We start from the raw sequence: 20,289 nt of genomic DNA, 5'->3' as shown, positions 1-20,289 counted from the left end.
ATGAGAACTTCTTAGACAGATGGGTCTCCTTTAGGGGAAACCACTTTATCCCCGCGTGGCCATCAAGAACTTTTGCTAAAGAAGACAGGATAGTGAGCAAGTTTGCAGGCATCAAAATCAAAGACCCACTCTGCCACAAAGAGAGGTGACAGAGGACCCCAGACAGCTTCTCCAGGACTCTAGCCTTACTCTGTGTAATGTTTATTTTAGCATCAGATACTCAATAAGGATGCAATAAATCGTGGCTAGTGACGATAAAATGCAGAATCTACCTTCAGAGTATAGTATATGGCATGCATTTCATACATTTTAAATATTACTTTTTCCAGTGTGTTTATGGGGAAATTCCCATTACCATTACATATTGCTTCTAAAATGTTGCCCAAACTGTCGCTCTGGGGGAGAAAGCACTCTCAGTTAAATGTGTTTGTCAGTGCAAGTGCTGGGTGTTTGTGGCTTTCAGCTAAGTTTGTTCAACTTCTATTAAAATAGGATTTTATCAAAAAGAATAAAATTAAGATACGATTTCACAATCGCTTTCCTTTTACCGATGAGGAATCTATGTGGAACTGAGATCTTGGCCTGGCTGCAAACCCCAGGACTGTTCACAATGTATTCCTATTCTGAGAGTTGCATCTTCAATTCTTCCATAAAATTGACGTCTCCATCACGACAATCACCCTGACCTTGGAGAGCCCCACATCCATTCCATGACAACCTCCCACATCAGTGATGGAAAGCTTAAATGGAGCTGGAGAACAATGTAACTTGAGAAAATGACTCCCTGATATCCCACGATGAGCTCTGATAACTCTTCTCATAGAATCATCCTTAAACATGGATGTTGGGTGCTACATGTTATGAGAATAATACTTCACATGTCATGGATCTTTTCACACACATAAAAAATATCAAGTATTCTAAGATATCCATGGGAAAATGCCTCCTAGTCTTCATTTTACAAACAAACTTTTTATTATTTTTTTTATTTTTATTTTTTTTGCGGTATGCGGGCCTCTTACTGCTGTGGCCTCTCCCGTTGCAGAGCACAGGCTCCGGACACGCAGGCTCCATGGCCATGGCTCACGGGCCTAGCTGCTCCGTGGCATGTGGGATCTTCCCGGACCGGGGCACGAACCCGTGTCCCCTGCATCGGCAGGCAGACTCTCAACCACTGCGCCACCAGGGAAGCCCACAAACAAACTTTTACTTCAAAAGCTATAGAGAAGCTGGAAACAGCCTGTAGGATAATTGACATAAAAGCAACCATCTGAATGTATTCAGTTTTTGCTTAGTTTTTAACTATAAACAAAACAAACAGGTCATCTAACTGCACTAACTAATGTTCCTGTGTCAAGGGCATCAGGAGGCTTCCATGCCCCAACATGAAGTACACTGAACATGCAAGCCCGTGGCAGTGATGAAATGGTCTTCCACTGACAAACCAGAGCAGATAGGTTAAAACCAAATATGGAACTCATGGTTATTCAAATAGATGGATAAAGTCAGTCTTCTACCACCTAAACAGAAGGAACAATTTTAGAACAAAAGCAGAAATTTGGTCCTACTTAGTCAAAACTCTAATTGGACAAAAATGAAAACAATTAAATACATCACCTAGTATGAGCAAAAAAGGGTACATTCTTAGTTTTACTCATTAACTTTACCACTCCATTAATTCCAGAAGCAAAATGAAGACGGCTCTAATTTTGCTCAGCATTTTGGGAATGGCCTGTGCTCTCTCAGTAAGTTCTTTATTAAAAACCTATAGTTATTTCCATTTTTGTCTTTTTATGTTGAGAGAATATGTAATAATTAAATGCTCTTTTAAACAGATGAAAAATTCACATCGAAGAGCCAAATTAGATGATTCTGAAGAAAATGGGGTAATTCACCTTAGCATACTTCCTTGGCTTGACTACACTTCCTCTAGATTGACTGCACGTGAAACATGAATGTATCATTTACTGTGTCCATGCAGGTCTTTAAGTACAGGACCCGATATTATCTTTACAAGCATGCCTACTTTTATCCTCCTCTAAAACGATTTCCGGTTCAGGTAAGTGTAAAAATTAATTTTCCTTCTCATCCATTACAATTGAAAGGGAATCAAATTTAACTGTAAAACACCTAAATTCAACTCTCCCTGAAATTCAGCCAGAAAGACCACTTACTACAAACAGTTTGTTTTTAATATAATAAAATAAAATTTATTCCTAAGGTTTTCTTGTAAAGCAGAGCCACACACATAGAGAGTAAACTCATTTGGGCCCAGTCTAGAAGGACATAATGAAAGCACACACTGCAGAACATTGAGTTCAGGTGTTTTGTCTAATTCACTGACAAAAGTGGACAATTGTATCAGTTGTTGACATTTAAGTGAGTGATAAGGCCACTAATTGCCATATTATACAGTCATATAGCTGTTTTATATCCAATAATTTAGACTCTTTTAATTTAGGGGAAAAAATGACTTCATAAACACCAAAGAGCATTAAAAAAATTCCTGATAATCACTGGTTTGCTGGAGAGTTTCTTAACCTTTGACCTGTGTAGTTCACTAGAACAATACATCATATTGGAGCATAACTCTAATGGAAAGTGTAGCTCAAGAATGCAGAGGAAAGAGAGAAATTCATGAAGCAAACTAAAAAACTTGTTAGAAAAATAAAACATCTTTAAAATTTGTAAACAAACTAACAAAAAATAACTAAACACTAAAAATAAGAATTTCTGTTTTTACTGAGTTACCTGTGAAGAGGGTTCTGAAAACTAGAGGGTGTGGTGCTGATTTTAAATAGACAACAAACCAGAATTGTGCTATTTTTATTACTATACAGTCTGGGCTCAGGGCACCAATTATGCACCATCTGACCCCCGTCTCCTGAGACACTAAAAGTAGTAAGGACGCTGAAAACGATGCCTTAGCACAGTGGCTTGGCATAGTATCCTGCCATATGTTGGACTAACCCACTTCCAACTCATACAATGGTAGGAAATGATCATCTTAAAGTATTTCTAGCACCATAATAATTATGGGGAATGTGTATGGCCACAGAAATATGAGCACAAATGATACAAGGGTTGTGGGTTTTCAGAATTGCCTTCCATTCTTTGGTTTGCCCATAAATAAACATTGCTCACTTGAAACTTTGCTGTCTTTCTTAAACTAAATGGAAATGATAATACATTTACGTTTCGGACTACCTCTTCAACTTTTCTAAAATAGCATATACTTGGAGGTATTCCCACCTAAAAATTTTTATAGATATCTACGTGTGGCCCAATTCAAATGTCTGTAGTGAAAAGACAGTAGGAGAGGTAATATTTTTCCTTACTGATAGACCCAAAGTTCACAGATTTTTAAGCAGATCTTTAATATACAAAATTTCTACAGATTATATGCAGATAGATTTATCTCAACCGATGTAGAATTTGTAAATAAGACAGTTGTTTCAAAATATAATCCAATAAAATGTATCTCCCGATCCAACAGTCTGATCTAGTATTGATGATCTATCATCCCACTTTACAAAGTTTGATTTCCAAGATTTTTCTCCTTACATGTCTACTTACATGTTTCCATAGCTCCTTATTATTTATTTCCTTAAGTCTGTTAAGTATTTAGTGCCCAGATTATCACCTCCAAATGCATTAAGCTGCACTGGCTTTGAAGTTCATGTTTTATTCAAACTGATCTGTGTTTTTATATAATCTTTTCTAAAATACCAACTTGCGTGAAATAGCTTATGTTGATTGCAAGGCTGTCAGTCTATTGTAGCTTATCTGCTTGGCTACAGAAATGTAAGTATAAATAAGCTTAACACCCTAAGCATTTTTAACTGAGCAAATTGTTTTTTTATGATTAAAATGATATTTGGTTAGTGTGTGAACTCTTAGACAGCAGGGACTTTATCTTAAATTTCTTTTATCAGACTCATCTCAGTTATCACAGTACTTGACATGGGGAACTGCCCATATTTCCAACTTCCTCTCTTGCAACGGCCTTCATTCTCAGTACAATGCCTGGAATATATATTTTGGAACTGAATAAATGCAGTAGGGATAGAAGTTGGAAGGAGTATATGAAAGACTTCCAGAAGAATCAATAGGACTTATGGACAAGTTGGTAATAAGGTGTAAATGAAAGAAAGGAAAATAAGAAATGCTAAGTCTTCAAGACATTTCATGCAGTTTTAAAACTGTCCTCACTGCAGATACTAATTGAAGAGTGAAATGGTTGGAGTAAGACTGTTTTGTTCAATGCTGTGCTTCTGGTAAGCTGCTTCTAATAAAAGTGCAATAAAAAGTGTAAATTGAAATAAAGATGAAATTTTAAAGGAAAAAAAAAAGATGAAAGCTAGAGGTAAGGAAAGCTTGTAAAATGACTAAAACATTCCCATTGAGACAAACTATGCTGCACAAATATGCTGTCCTCTATATATATAATTTAACTAACAAATAGAAATAGTTCCAATAGAATCTAATGCTTTATTCACCTCTGGGCTAGGGAAGGCACAGCCATTAAGGTCATGGCAGTGGAAGAGCAGGTCTAATTACTCTTTTTTCCACCCAAGATTATTCTTGGCTCAAGGAGACAAGCATTCCTTTTCTTGGGTGGATGGCTTGGCCATCTGAAGAATGAGCCCAACAGGGAGAGCCCTGAGCAGGGTTGGGACATGAATATTTCCTCATGTTGATCTCTAACCCTAAGGTTCTTCTGCAGCTATGTTTTCTAAGACCAACAGTACTTAACTGAGTCACCAGAATCAAAGATAAATTTGCAGAGCAGAAAATGACAGAATCTTAAGTTAGGTATCTACTTGTATGCTTAGTGTCATTAAGGAGTGGTTGCAGAAGAAAGAAGGAAAGTTCAATTTGGATTAACATTGGGAGAAAGAGGAAAAGTCTCCTCCACTGTCTTAAAGGCTCAGATAACAGATGTTTAGATATACCTTTCCTTTTAAAAAGTAGCAAAGCTCATTAACTTATAATTTTATTTTTATATGCAGACTCCTTGGTTTAATTTATTCTCATTCAATATTGAGCTTTTTAGAGGAATGGTACTCATAAATTTCCTAAATGAGTAAATGAATTTTTCTCTTATATAACTTTACACACACACACACACACACACACACACACACACACTTCATTTTAGGCATTAGCTTTAATTAGATTAAAAGGTACTAAAAATTATATGCAAATTTAATTTCGAGTCAAATTCTAAGTTAAATTCACCAAGAGAGCTCATTATTTATGAAAATCACCCAGTAATAACTTATATTTTGTAATAAGCCTAGTTATCATTCCATTCATATTTTATAAAAAAAAATAAAACAATGAGATCGATGTTTTAGCTCAAGACTTGCCTTGAACTGGTTGGAGAATCCACAACCGTGTGGGCTTCAGATTCTTTCTCTGTAAAATAAAAAAATTGGACCAGATAATTCTCATTCTCTCAGAGCTAAGCCATTCTGCCATTCATTGCTCTCATTTTTACATACAAAATATTTCAACACACTATCAATGCTTTCGAGGTTAAAAATGGAGTATTTCAATGCATATCTCGATCACTGTAAAATGCCCCTTTCTCTCTAACCTTGTTTTGCATATGTCCAATCTCCTCATATCTTTCTCACAGTAGCATGAGAACTGTTCTAAGTAAATAAATATGTATGTACATATATGTTCATATGTCTATGAATTCATGTATACTTTTTTTTTAGAGCAGTAGTGACTTGTCTGAAGAAAATGGAAATGGTGATAGCTCAGAAGAGGAGGAAGAAGAGGTAAGGAATTTCTGCAGGATTTTTCATAGCAAACCAGGCAGCACAAAAAACAAATAGAAAACTAGTCTCCTGTAGTCTACACTCAGCAAATAGACATTGCCAGGTTACCAACTGCCCACAGCCTTCTATTTTGGACAAGGAGAATATTATTTAAATTAGGATTAAATAAAATGACCTGCTTAAAACACTATTACAGTTTGGGGATAAAGTTACGTGTAAATTGTATATGAATACAAAAGTATCTCCATTTTAAGTGGAAGAAATGTAAATTCTGAGAGAAGGAAAGTATTATTTACATTTAGGTGGATAGAACATGATGGTAAAAGACAAATATACAATAATTCTAAACTTAGTGCAATACTTGTTTTAATGACTAAACTTTAAAAATTCAGTTTAATCAGTGGGTAGTATAAGAAAGCGAATCTCATATCCTCTACAGTGTTATTGTGATTCATCTGCCTTTCTTGACTCACAAAGTAGGGCTGTTCTTTCTGATTGGAATTTTATATGTCTTTTTGCCTACTAATAAAATTCATGTTTTCATAGAAATGCAAATGCTCAAGATGTATAAATACCTTCCTACATAGTACTATAAATTAGTATAGTTCATGGCTAAAATTCATCTATATAACTTGGAAATTGTGTTAACATGTTTATAACTGACATTCTTGCCCATAGAAACATAGTAATTAGGTACATTTTCCTGGGTAGTCAATTATAGCTATCCACTGGTTTGGGAACCTTCTAAATTCAGGTATTCTTAGATGCTATTTATGAAGGGACAATGACAGTCCAAAATGGATCAAAACGTCTGCTCAAAATGGATAAACGTCTGCTCTCTTGAAAACAAAATGGTGTGGGAACTTTAAAAGTGACGCATAATTAGTCTGATTTTTTTTAACCATAAAAGTAACTTTTTTAGTACCACAATTTATCCTAATAACTTTTAAAGGGGTAACTTACAAGAATGTCAAGCCAGTACCAGGAAAAATGCCACCTACTAAATCCCACAAAATTTTGCCTGGAGTTCCACATAGCAATCTTACACAAGAACTAAACTAGGGTAATCCATTTAACTACAGCTGCTTGCTGTACAGAGATTGTAAAATTGCCTTACCAGCTACATTTCCCAGTTAGACTGCATATCTTTTGACAATGGTTCTTCATTTGTTGCGATGGTGGTTGGGTTGGAGAAACATTAAGGTTCCTTTAGAACTCTGATGAAATCTCACGTACTCAATATTTTACCAACAATCTCTGAACATTTCTGGTCCTCCCAGAAGTTATCTGCAAACTCCCCATGACCCAGGAGACTAGAGACCATAGGTAACAATCCTTGCTTTGAGGATGAACAGTGCTGTACCCTCTTTTGCATCTCTTCACACTGCCCAGCCCAGTTTCTTATACATATATAGTGCCCAGTCAATATTTGGTGGTTTGGTTTTGAAACTTCAGAGGAATAAATGCTCCAAAGACCATTCATTCAAAGTGATAGTGGAAAACTGGATGAATAAACCTGGGAGTCTCCCATCCTGCAGAGAGTTTAGAACCTCTTTTTTCCCCATCTCTTCCCTAAAATTTCACTGGCAATTCAGATTAAATACAGAATCTCCAGGAATTGTATTCCCATGAGAAGGTGCTTAGGCATACTTTCTATTTGGTGATCATACATTTTTTTCCCCTCTCCTAAATTATTCAGTCTCACATTTATAAAATTTTTATTGAAATATAATGTACATAACACAATTATCATAAGTTTATAGATGACTGAAATTTCAGAAATTGAACACTTAAGGGTAACCAGCACCCAGAGAAGAAAGCAGCACGTTTTGTACTCCATTCCATCCGTTAACCAACCACCACCAAAAGCAACTGCTATGTTGACTCCTAACAGGTAGATTGTTTTGGCTGTTTTTGTGTTCCATACATATATATATATATATATATATATATACACACACACACACACACACATACACACACACACACACACACACACATACATATGTATGGAATCATGCAGCATATACTCTTTTGCATGTGACCTCTTCCACTCTCAGCTTCAGAGATTGGTTCACATGTTTCTATAGTTGAAAATTGTTCATTCTCATTGTCAGTATTTCATTATGTGAATGTACCACAATATGTTATCCTTCTGTTGAAGGGCAGTTGGGGAGTTTTCAGGTTTGGGCTACGACAAAAGAGTGCTGCTGTGAACATTCTAGTATTCCTTCTGGTGAACATATGCTTTCATTTCTGGAGGCCACTTTACCTAGACATGAAATATCTACGTCGAAAGGTCTACATATGTTCTTCCAGAGGAGATGCCACCAACAGCTTACCAAAGACGACGTACTAATGTAAACTCCCACTATCCATATATGAGCATTCCAGTAGCTTTACATGCTCACCAACACATGTTTCTTTCAGTCATTTAAGCTATTCTGGTGGGTTCATAATACTTTTTTTAAGCACAAATGATCACTAATTTTTCTATTCAAGAAGATATTTGAGGTCTCGTACCCATAAAAAGACTGACCTACTTTCCTTTTTACTCATTGTAGCAGAACAACCTTAAATAAAGTACTAGGAAAAGAAAGGGTGTTGTTAGGAGAAAATGGAGAATCCTACGGGTTGGGAGTTTGGGTCTGTATTCATGACCCTGCTGCTAAGGAACCGCCATGTCTTTGACCTCATGTGAGTCATTTATCCCACTGGACCTCAGGTTCTTCACCTGTGAAACAATGGTGCAGGGCCCAGACTGTATCTTCTCCTACTCTAAGGATCTTTCCTCCTTCTTCCCTGAAAGATTTAGTCTGTTGGACTAAAGCATATAACATGAAAAAATAAATAGTATGGTGTTAGTGTGATATTTGACACAGTTAGCTTGGAGACTGTTTTGGGGTGTACTCTAGTAGTCCCAAGAGTTCATTAAAACAGTGGAATTTACAAATCTGATGAAAGAAACATCATTTGTTTTAGTAATAAGGCAGGCTAAATCTGGCTTTTGTTTGTTTGTTTTGAAGTCTTAAAATATAGGATGCCTAGTTAAAATTATCCTAACATCACAATCTCTTCAAAAACACATTGAAATAAATTCAGTTTTCCAGTACTTATTTAAAGTAAATAAGTTCTGTGTATGCATTCCTGACTTTCAATATTAGCTATGAATTACTTTGAGAGATTAACTCAATCAACAAAAAATTGCCTAACAACATGGAGTAAAGGCAAAATAGTAAAATGTTAAAGATGATAATAACATTCATTGAAGAGTAGTAATTTAAAAAAAAAAACATCTTCCTGCAATAACATAATATATCGCTAAGGATTTCTTGGAGCGTTTGATTTCCTCTTTGCACAGAAAAATTGTGTGTCAAATGCCTGACATCTTTTGAATACTGCACACAGCTCAAAACTGGCTTATATATTGGCAGATGGATTTTGAATTTAATATGTCTCTTTTTCTTTAAATACTCCTGAAAGTAAATGAAATACATTCACTTCTTTTTGATAGTAAATACGACATGCAATCAACTTGTTTGAAGAGAGGGGCTTCTATAAAAAATTCTTTTCTGAAAAAATATCCTAGGTATAATGTGGACAATTCACATAAATCCTCCTTGTCATCAAAAACATCATGGTGCACAGAAAGGGCCCAGGTTTTTTTTTTTAATTAGAAAGATACAGTTTCATCACTTACTATGAGACTTTAAACAAGTTATTTAACTTTTCTGAGCTCACTTTCCTTTTCTAAAGGGTGTGAGTTACAACCCTACCTTAAAAGACTGCTCTAAGGAATTAAAAAATAGGTACAAAGTTCTCAGCTTATTTGTCAGCAAATACAATAATTAATGAACTATCATATCGTAGTAGCTATTAACAAGACTTCAAGAGCCTAAGCCATATATTGTATGATACCATATAGTCAGATATGCTGAAATTATTACACAATTATTTTTGAATTGATTACACAGAATACATAAATATCTAAAACACACTATAGTGAGGTAAATAGTATGAGAAAACTTTGAATTGAGTTCTGAGAAGTGAGAAGTGCAAACGGCATAAGAGGAAGCAGAATTGTCAACACTGGGTGACAAGCTGGCTGAGGGATACGGAGGACGTTTTTTCCAATAATGGTTCACGACTTCAACAAATCTTGAGTTATCTTCTAGCTTTAATACATTTTCTTGCTCTGGACACTTACCCCAGGAGACTTCAAACGAAGAAGAAAACAATGAAGAGAATGAAGATTCTGATGGAAATGAAGATGAAGAGTCGGAGGCTGAGAACACCACCCTCTCCATTACCACACTTGGTTATGGAGAGGAGACCACACCTGGAACAGGGTATATAGGTCTAGCTGCCATCCAGCTTCCCACGAAGGTAACAATTCCTCAAAGGTGTTCAATCTGCTCTCATTGCTTTACTGAAGTCTGAGGTTATCCTGACACTCTACACACAGTATTTTATATTATCTTCATTAACTCAATGAAAAAGTAAGAGCAGGTACAATGTCCCTGTTTACAAATAAGGAAAGGTTTTTCCCATGGAAGTTCTCTTCCCATGTTCTTATACTGACTTTCAATATTATCACAGAAGACTAAGGACAAGCATCTTAGCAATGGATAAAAGGTCTTGAGAGATGCCATAGCATTTCTGGGAAGAGGATTCCAAGAGAGAGAAAGTGAGTAGCAAAGCTATAGAAAGCATCTCCCACAGAGACTTATTTTATCAGGTACCTTTTTCTCCCTCAAAACCCAATGACAAAGGTACTAATTCTGAATTTATAAAAACCCACCAATTCTTTTGTAACTTAAATTGGCTTCAATTAAGAATTACATGTAGAACAAGGCTGTCAGTACAGCCTATGTTGGATGAAATAATGGCCTTAAGTTTTATGTTTTTCACACCTAAATTTGGATTCCTTCAAACTTTTCCTTATAGGCTGAGGATATAGGAAAGAAGGCTACACAAGAGGAGGAAAGTAATGAAGAAGAAGAGGAAGAAAATGAAAATGAAGCAGAAGTGGATGATAATGAGCAAGGCATAAATGGCACTAGCGCCAACAGCACAGAGATAGACAATGGCCATGGCAGCAGTGATGGGGACAATGGAGAGGAAGAAGGCGAAGAAGGTGTCACTGAAGCCTATGCAGAAGGAACCACAGTGGCTGGAGGGCAGGACAATGGTGGCTCTAAGGCAACTACCTCTGCAAATGATGGATTTGAACCTACAACTCCACCCCAGGAGATCTACGGGACTACCCCATCACCATTTGGGGAAACTACCACCCCTGGATATGAGGGAGAGTATGAACAAACAGGCACCAATGAGTATGACAATGGATATGAAATCTACGAAAATGAAAATGGAGAAACTCGTGGGGACAATTACCGAGCCTATGAGGATGAGTACAGCTACTATAAAGGGCAGAGCTACGACGGCTATGATGGTCAAGATTACTATTACCACCAGTGAAGGCCCAGACTAGGATGAATTCATCTGTTCCGGCACTTTGTGTGGTTATCATTTTCAAAGTTCAACTCAGGAAGGTGCAATATAACAAATGTGCATATTATAATGTGGAATGGTGCTGCCATTCCAAAGCGGTTAACTAATGCATGAGATTGTGTGTGACTGAATATTTTGAGGTTGTAGTTCTATAAATAGTGTTTTTAACGTGTTTGCACTAATGGCTAAAACATACCCTTTGTTCGAGCAGTGCTTCTTAGAAGAGATTCACTGACATTAGTAACACTGTATACAATAAATGTGTAGTCCTCTAATCACACTACCTATCCATCACTGTATATTAGGTTTAATTATCATCCTCGTGTATTTTGATGTGACCTGTATGTATATTCTATCTATGGGTTTTATCACAAATAAAAATGCAATCCTTCAAATGTGTTATAATTAAGAAGAAAAATGAGAGATTCAGAATGAAAAAAAGTGAGACCAGTGGGATGATGATTCAGCTAAAGTATGAAAGCTTATTTCCTCTATGGCTTAAAACTCTGAAGGACGATAGACATTTTTTCATGGATAAATCAACATAACTAAGATTTTGACATGCTTGTGGGCAGGCTCAGCCATATATATCAGGGAAATAAACAGCTTTTATTAGAGTTGCCAGATTTGACACATAAAAATGTAGGATGCCTAAATTTGAATTTCAGATAAACAATGAGTAACTTTTTAGTATAAGTATGCTCTATGCAATTTGTGAAATATTTGGGACATATTTATACTAAATAAATGATTCATTATCTGAAATTCAAGTTTAATTGACTGTCCTGTGTTACATCTGGCAACCCTACTCCTATTGATTTGGCTGTAGGTGGCATGGCAGTGGGATGGGGTAGAAAACTCTTACACATATGCACAAACATCAACGCATCATCTCCTAACTCTTTATTTTGAAAAATGCCAAGCATTCAGAAAAGTTGGAAGACTAGTACATGAGCACCTAAATTCACCAATGGTTAACATTTTGCCATATTTATCTCTTTCTATTTCTGTGTGCCTCTCTTCATATATATATACATTTCTTTGCCAAACCATTAAAGAGTGATTGCAGACATCATGGCATCACAATGTTCACCCCTAAATACTTCAGCATTTAGTATTAGAACAAGGAATTCTCCGACATGGCTGCCATACCATTCTTATTCTCATTCTCAAGAAATTCAACCTAGATATGATAATATTTTCTAATACACAATCCATATTCAAATTTCCCCAATTATTCCAATAATGTAATTTATTGCTAACTCATTTACTCCTCACAAAACTCTGTCAGGTAGGTTTTATTGTTATTGCCCATGTTATTGACAAAGGGGCTGAGACACAAAGAGGTTGAGCAGCTTGCCCCAGGTCACAACGTCAAAGCAGCAGCCTAGCTTTAGGATCTGTTCTCTTGACCATTAGCGTATATTCATTAGGAATGCCATATTCATTAGTGCATATTCATCAGGAATGGATGTTGAGCCATGAGTGGGCAGGAAATCTCTAATGATAAGGCATTGCTGAAAAAATGAGACGTCCTCTATCACAATTTTCTTAGAACCAACTATGTTTTTTTATGACTTGAGCCCTAAAGAATATTTTCAAAGCAAGGATCCTCTGATATTTTTCAGGTATTTTGGTATACCTTTCTATATAGGTAGATTGGTATTGTGCAAAATGCATGAGCCCTGGAGTTAGGTGGGCTTGAATGATGGTGTTATCGAGAGTAAATGAATTTCCTCCCCTAGTCTTTGTTCCCTCACCTCCTACATGTGGAGTATACTCAGTGGGTTGCTGTTTAGAGTCCGACCCATTACAAGCTACTCAGATCATCACCTCTGTCCTCTCCAGTCCCTTCCTTTCTCCATCTTAACATTTAGGTGCATCTGATTGTAATAGAATTACCTAGTTATAAAGATTGTCTTTTGTGAACTCACAGATCATTTTTTTCTTGTCCTAATGCCTCTTTGTAAGCAAAAGCTTTTGATGAGATGGAAGCCTTGGGAACAGTGTGATAAATACTATTTATTCGGCAATATAGGTAATCTTTACTCTTTATTTGTGACATTGTCACAAACTATCACAATATATCATAGAATCATCAAGTCTTAGATTTGGCCAGCCACAGGGCACTTTGCTAAGACTTGGGTTGGACTGCTGTCAGTTCTTGCCCACATGGTCTATATGGAGACCATGCAAGGTTGTCAGAGAGCTGCTCCCCCATGTGTCTCTTCCAGATACCAAGGTTTGGGAGACTTATGAGTGTCCTAGACCCTTTAAAGAACATTGACCACACGGAGAGTTCAGATGGGCTTAGCATGAGAGAGGGCTACTTATGTGAGATGATTCATGGTGACATGTAGGCCCTCACCTACATGCTGATTGGCCTCCCAGCTCAGGCCACACCCCAGGGGTGGATGGTCTTTGGGTATTAGCGTGGCCACAGGGTAGCTGCTTCTGAGGGATGACTCTGCCCCTCTCCCTGTGGTCCCCCTAGGCCCTATCCCCTCACTTCAAGTCCCTCTTACCTCCTCCAACATGATGCCTCAATCAATATCCTCCCCAGCTGGCAACCAGGGTGAGCCATGTTTAATCTGCAGGGAGTGCTGAATATCCCCCTTCCCCTTTTCAACTTATTATTGTTACATAAATTCTATACCCTACCTCTTTCATGGCTGACCCTGTTGATGTCCTATCACGTTTTTCTCTCTTAACAAGATTTTCATCTTGCAAAACTAAAGCTTTGGTTTTCAAAATAACTGCTTCTGCTGAGAGTTTCAAGAGCCTATTCAGAACTGAAAAACAAAACATTGACTTTCTTTCCATTTGGATTCCTCTTATTAAAAAAAATCCCAATCCAGGACTTCCCTGGTGGTCCAGTGGTTAAGTGGATTTACACCACTGGCTTTCCTGGGTCTCCAGCTTTCAGATGGTGTATCATGGGACCTACCAGCTTCTGTAATCATGTGAGCCAATTCCTCATAATAAATCTCTTCCTATATGTATAACCTATGGGTTCTGTCTCTCTGGAGAGAAACAGACTAATATAAGTACACCAAACATTTTAAGAGTAATTTTCAGTGAATTCTCAATACCTGCATTGCTATCAGGACTGACTCAGGCACACTGTATTCTCCAAAGACAGCTTCGACACTATCTCCCCTTCCACAAGTCTTCGGCAATGTGACGTTGCCACTTCTCCCCAAGGTGAGGAACATATACCTACTCCTTTGAATCTGACTGCTTTGACCAATATCATGACAATGACTCTAACATTTCCAGGCTTAGCTTACTTCTGCTCTCTGCTCTTGAGACCCTAGAGGGTCTCAGGAGTGGGGAAGCCTCCTGAGAAAGAACAGAATGTAATTTGCATGGGAACCTCTATTATTAGACCAACAAATCCAGTTAATGAGCTTTTAACCCATTGAGTATTTTAATCCTGAGCTACCATATAAGAAGTCCAGTTGGTTCTTCTGGAGAGAGAGGTCATATGAAGAAGCACCAAAGCACCGTCTTGGACGTGCAGCCCAATCAAGTCTTCAGAGAAGTCCTGCACCCATCCCATCTGAGTGTCCCAAATGAGAGATCTGAGGGTGGCACAGCTGAGCCAAGTCACCCCACAGGCACTTGAGAGAAAATAATCAGTGGGTGTTTTAAACCACTAAGTTTAGCAGTAGTTTGTTATATGGCAATAGATAACTGAAACAAGAACAGACAAGCATAGAAAAAATTCTGAGAATCTGTGAGAATTAAGACAGTCATGAGAGAAGAGCTAAAATAAAATGATAACACAATACATATCAACACGAAGTTTAAAAACTGAGAAGATATGCCAAAATTAGGTAAGAAAATAGTATGTGTCCAATACAATGACACATATTGTATTGTGTCTGGTATATGTCATCATGTTCTGTCTCTTAAGAGGATACTTGGTCCTGCAAAACAAAATGGCAAGAACTATTTGGGAATGAGAGATATTTCCCTCCTGAGGTCACACAACGAAGCCTTACAGCTACTTCCAGCAATGTCACCATGTCCTGAAGGAAAAGCCTGGTATCATTATAATTACATTTTAACTACACCCTCTGAATTACACTTTGAGGTGTAGTAAGACATCTTTCTAATATAAAAATAAAAGCAAATTATATTGACATGTCTTCCCTTTGCCAGTAATAGCTGAATGGGTAAACAAATAGCCTAGAGAAATGAACACAGCTAGCTTCATGCTACTCCGTGACCCTTTGTGGTTCCGTATCTGGCTGAAATGTTTATGTATTTCTGTTGAAATTCCCAAACACTAAGAGAAAAAAATAATAAAAACTAAAAAAAAAAACCCCATAATTTGGAGGTAGATGAGAAAGTTGGTTGTAAGTGACGTTTTAAAAAATGACCTTTTTTAAACTCAGGATGAATATTGATCCTCATGAATGAACGTATTTAAAACAGAAACATTTTCTTCTGCTAAAAACAGGGCAAGTCCCAGCACACCCATTTCATACTCTCTTCTGGAGATGAATGGGGAATAAATGCTTCTATGAAATGCCTAAAGCCTTGACAAATCTTTAAGGGTCCATATGGTAAAAAGGAGATGCTCAACAAGGGCCCTTCTTTTCCATTCACAACACTGTGGAGATCCCCCCCACTGATTCAGAAGAGAAAACTCAGTATTTGTTGCATATATAAATTAGAAAATAGAGCATGATTTCAGTTAGTCAGAGCCTATGGAAATATGCATAGTATATATTTATCTCTAACTGCCTATGATGATACAGAGAAATGTGTCACCTAATAATGTTAAGAATAAGTTGGGGACCAAGGTCCCAGAAAATAAAAAGAGTTCTTACTATCCTAAGTTTTTTTAAAATGTATATCAAAACAATTGGACCTAGAGCACAAGTATAGAGAAGATGGATGGGAGGTTCCAGAAATAGATGGAAAAACAAAACAAGACAAAACAAAAACACAAAGCCTTACTCCTGGATGAGGGTCCAGTAGCTGGAACAGATAGTTTAGGTTCCTAGTTAGCTCATATTTTATATGATTGTTCTCAATAAAGGGAAGGGTAAGAAATGAAAAAGCCAGCACAAGATGAAACAAGTTTTGTGGACTATTTTCATCTGAAAATCTCTCTGAGGAGCAACTCCTTGTGTCATCCTGGCCCAGGAGATTCAGGCTAGGTGCATCATTGGTGGAGATGTCTGTTCTTGAACCATGAACCTAGAACCAGAAGAAAGTTCGTGTCCATTTCCTGTTCTTCTCTAGTCCTTCTTAATTTTGTTTTATTTTGTTGTCTTTTCCAATTAAATAGAAATAGTGTGAGGCTAGATCACCTTTTTTACAGAACCCTGGTCTTTATCTTTGATTCCTAAGAAATGTTATGGCAAAACTGTTTATTACACAAAAACATTTAGGAAACCTATGTTGAGTTTTGGAAGTTCAAGCTCAACCCAGGGGGCAAGCTTTAAGAGGGTAGAAGTAACACCTCTACTTCACAGAACTTTAGCAAATGATTATTCTCTCTTTTTCTCCCCATGGTTTCTTCTCAGCAAACTTTTAGACAGAAAGTTTGATAGGCTCAATTTTTTTTTCTTTTTTCTCTTCTTGCTTTAGTCAATTGTAGGTTCTAAATTTAAAGCCCAAGTTGCATTTTTAGTTTTTGAGCTTTGAATTCATTTTAGCTTTGGAAGCATATATATATTTAGCTACTGCCAGTTTACTCCTTGGTAGGACTGGTAGCTAAGTCAACTTTTCTCTTAACATTCTACAAATTTTCTCTTATAGAACACAGATTCATCTAGATAGGATTAAACACTTTCCCATCACTTAAGTAAAGGGGAAATCTCTTACTAAATTTCTTTGGAAAGAAGGAAAGACAAAGAAAAAGCACATTTGAGAAATAATCTGAAACTATAACATTAATGAAAAAACCCTAACATTTTCTAAAGCTGCACCATGTATGAGGCACATACCAGGTGCTTACTTCTACCTGAACATTCAAAAGTATAAAGTTACTTATAAACTATAAAGTTACGGAAGAGTGTAAAACCTTAAAACGCTGTGGATTTTCTAAGTGTTATAGAAATCTGTGAATCATTCATTGCTTTAAGAGAATATTAAAGTGAGGATTTTTGTGGTATTCACATCTGTCTACTGTTTATATAGCTGTATGTTTCTGTTCAGTCTTACGGTTGACTGAACACTGTTGCTTGTCCATTCCTTCCCTTTACTTCCATTTTCTTGTTAGCCTTTTTCTATGTCTGCCAAGTCCTTTACATTTTGCTGAAATTCTGGTCATTAATATTTGTGATGTCTAGAGAAATAGCCCACCGTTTGCTCTTAAACTTCAACTCTATTATTTCTTTCACCATTTCATTGATTGTTTTTCCCTTCAACAATTGAGTCATAAAAGAAGACATGGTTGGAAGATAAAGAGAGGAGAGAAAAGAGATACAGAAGGATGTCCTCTGAATGCCATATTATTATATAATGATGGGAAGAATGGGTGGGATGGGTAGCTATCATGTATTTATCATTTAGTTTAGACTTAGGAACATTTGTTGATTTAATGTTTATGCAGACTTTAAGAAACGGTATAGTGCAGTGGTTTTCAAACCTCATTTTGGAGCCTGATTGCCTAATTATAAATTCTGGCTTTTTATATTTGCTGGATATATGACCTTAAGCAAGTCACTTAACTGCTTTATGTCTTATCACTAAAATCAGGGTGATAATAACAGCTACAATATAGAGTTTTTGTAAATATTAAATGAGTTAATAAACCACACTTAGAGTAATACTTGGATCATAGTAATCATTCAATGAAAGTTCAGCTTATTATTATGCTCCCCATTCTCATATGGAGAAATTGAGGCTCACAGAAGTTCAATTTAGTTGCTTAAGCAATTGACCACAGCAAACAAGAGGTAGAGTTAGTATTTGAACTCAGGTCTGTTTGACTCCAAAGCTACCAGTTAAACGTCTCCACTGTCAATGACAATGTCAAATACTCTAAACCCCATGGTTGAATGACTGTGAGTCAGCAGCGTCCCCAACCTAAAAGCTAAAATTCTAATCCTGGCAAGAGTTTTAAGAACCAGCTACGTACACTCAGAAGAAGTTCAAAAATAGGGATTCAGCCTGAACTAGAAAAGAAACCATTCTCTCAGCTAAAGCTGCCTAAGGGCTGCTTTCTTTGTTTTATTTTGGTTTTTGTCTGTTTTGAAAGTTAGGAGAAATTGGGAGTTTACATTTAAATCTCATTAAATATCATTTATAGTCTGTTAAAGTTGTGTTTAGCTATAGGTAGTTCTTATCCCTTAGTATGGGTTAAACAATTCTTACATTATCTTTTATTGATGTTTCCCATAAAGTTCTAATTACCCCTCCAGGTCGTATAATATTTTAGACTGAATGGAACCTCCTGAATTACTGTGATCATGATTTTGGCAGCCAGACTGGGCCAACTAGTGCCCTAGAAAGGCTTATTCCAGTATGCGTGTGCTACTCGTTTCACTGAAAAAGTCAGCGTCCTACATTGACCATTTTATAACATTCACATACAAACCCAAACTCTCAATATTTCCCCCTAAACCACTTCTGCAGTTTCCCCCATAACAATACTAAAGAGCAACTTTGTTCTTCCAGTTGCTCAAGGCAAAAACCTTGGTGCCATCCTTGCTTCTTGATTTTCTCTCCCAGCCACATCCGGTCCGTCAGCCAATCCTACTGGCTTTACTGTCAAAATATATTCAGAAAGTGACCACGTCTCACCACCCCTTGTGGTTCAAGTCCTAATTGTCTCATGACTAGATCACTTCAAGGGCTCCCTCGCCAGTCTCTGCCTTTTCCTACCCAGTCCCTCCTTCAGTTCCTCCTTTGCCCAAGATCTCCAAGGGCTTCCTCTCACTCAGGGTGAAGTCAGGGCCTTGCGATGACCCAGGGGCACTACATCATCTGCCATCTAATACTTTTCTGACCTCGTTTCCTGCTACTCCCTTCCTGCAGTCCATCCAGCCAACCTGACCTCTTCTCTGTCTTGGAACAAGCCAGCAGGCTCTTGTCCCAGGGGTTCTCTTCCTTTTCTTCCCTCTGCCTAGAATATTCTTCCCCTAGAGAGTCAGATGTCTACAAAGTCACTCTCTCAATGAGGCCCTCCTGGGCCTCGCTATCTAAAATTTCAACCCAGGGAATTCCCTGGCGGTCCAGTGGTTAGGACTCTACGCTCTCATTGCCGAGGGCCTGGGTTCAAACCCTAGTCAGGGAACTAAGATCCCGCAAGCCATGTGGCGCAGCCCAAAAGTAAAAATTAAACAATCAAAAATTAAAAAAAATAAAATTTCAACCCAATGTCCCTACTCTCAATGCTTGTTATTGTCCCCTCCCTGCAACACTTTTTCTTCTTAGACTTAGTCTCTGTCACTACCTAACATAACATTTTTTTACTTACTCATCTTATTTATTGTCTGTCTCCCTGCCAGCTTATAAATTCCACGAAGACAGGGATTTTTTTTCCCTGTCTTTCATTCACTGCTGTTTCCCTAATGCTGGTCACATAATAGGCACTCAATGCACTCTTGTTAAATGTTGCTGAAGTTCATTCAGACACAGTTGAAATTATAAGCTTTTGACATAAGAGGATAGCTGAACTGTTTTCTATTTATAAACTTGTGAGTTATTCAGCCAGTCCTAATTAATAGTTCTGAAATCAATTTTAATTATTTGACAACACAATATACCAAGCTGAGGTATTTATATTTTCTGTTTATCCCACTTTCTGGAACATTTGATAGCAGCTTTCTACCACAAAAACATTTTTAGATTAAAATTACTTTGCCCCCTATGGTTATCTGTGGGCACTGGTAACAAATTGTTTGCTAGCGCTAAGTGAGCCAGTGCTGATTGGCCATTGGGAAATCTAACAAACTTTAAATTTCAGCAGAATGCCCAGACGCTGTTAATTCTGCAGAAGAAACCAGGTATTCTGAAG

At 37.2% G+C, this 20,289-nt stretch overlaps 1 protein-coding gene across 1 annotated transcript; it reads left to right on the top strand.

Annotated features, from left to right (window-relative positions):
• Positions 1–1,691: 1,691 nt before the first annotated feature.
• Positions 1,692–11,273, top strand: IBSP (integrin binding sialoprotein; the record flags this gene model as incomplete). The annotated part of the gene is made up of 6 exons (XM_079700643.1): positions 1,692–1,745; positions 1,836–1,886; positions 1,982–2,059; positions 5,730–5,792; positions 10,005–10,178; positions 10,740–11,273. The coding sequence occupies 6 exons, from the start codon at positions 1,692–1,694 to the stop codon at positions 11,271–11,273; spliced, it is 954 nt and encodes a 317-aa protein (XP_079556769.1).
• Between the last annotated feature and the right edge of the window lie 9,016 nt (positions 11,274–20,289).

The sequence above is a fragment of the Hyperoodon ampullatus genome (assembly GCF_949752795.1).
Source record: "Hyperoodon ampullatus genome assembly, chromosome: 1".
NCBI classification, from domain to species: Eukaryota; Metazoa; Chordata; class Mammalia; order Artiodactyla; family Ziphiidae; genus Hyperoodon; species Hyperoodon ampullatus.
The sequence above is the reverse complement of the archived record's forward strand: the minus strand, read 5'-3'. Positions and strand labels throughout refer to the sequence as shown.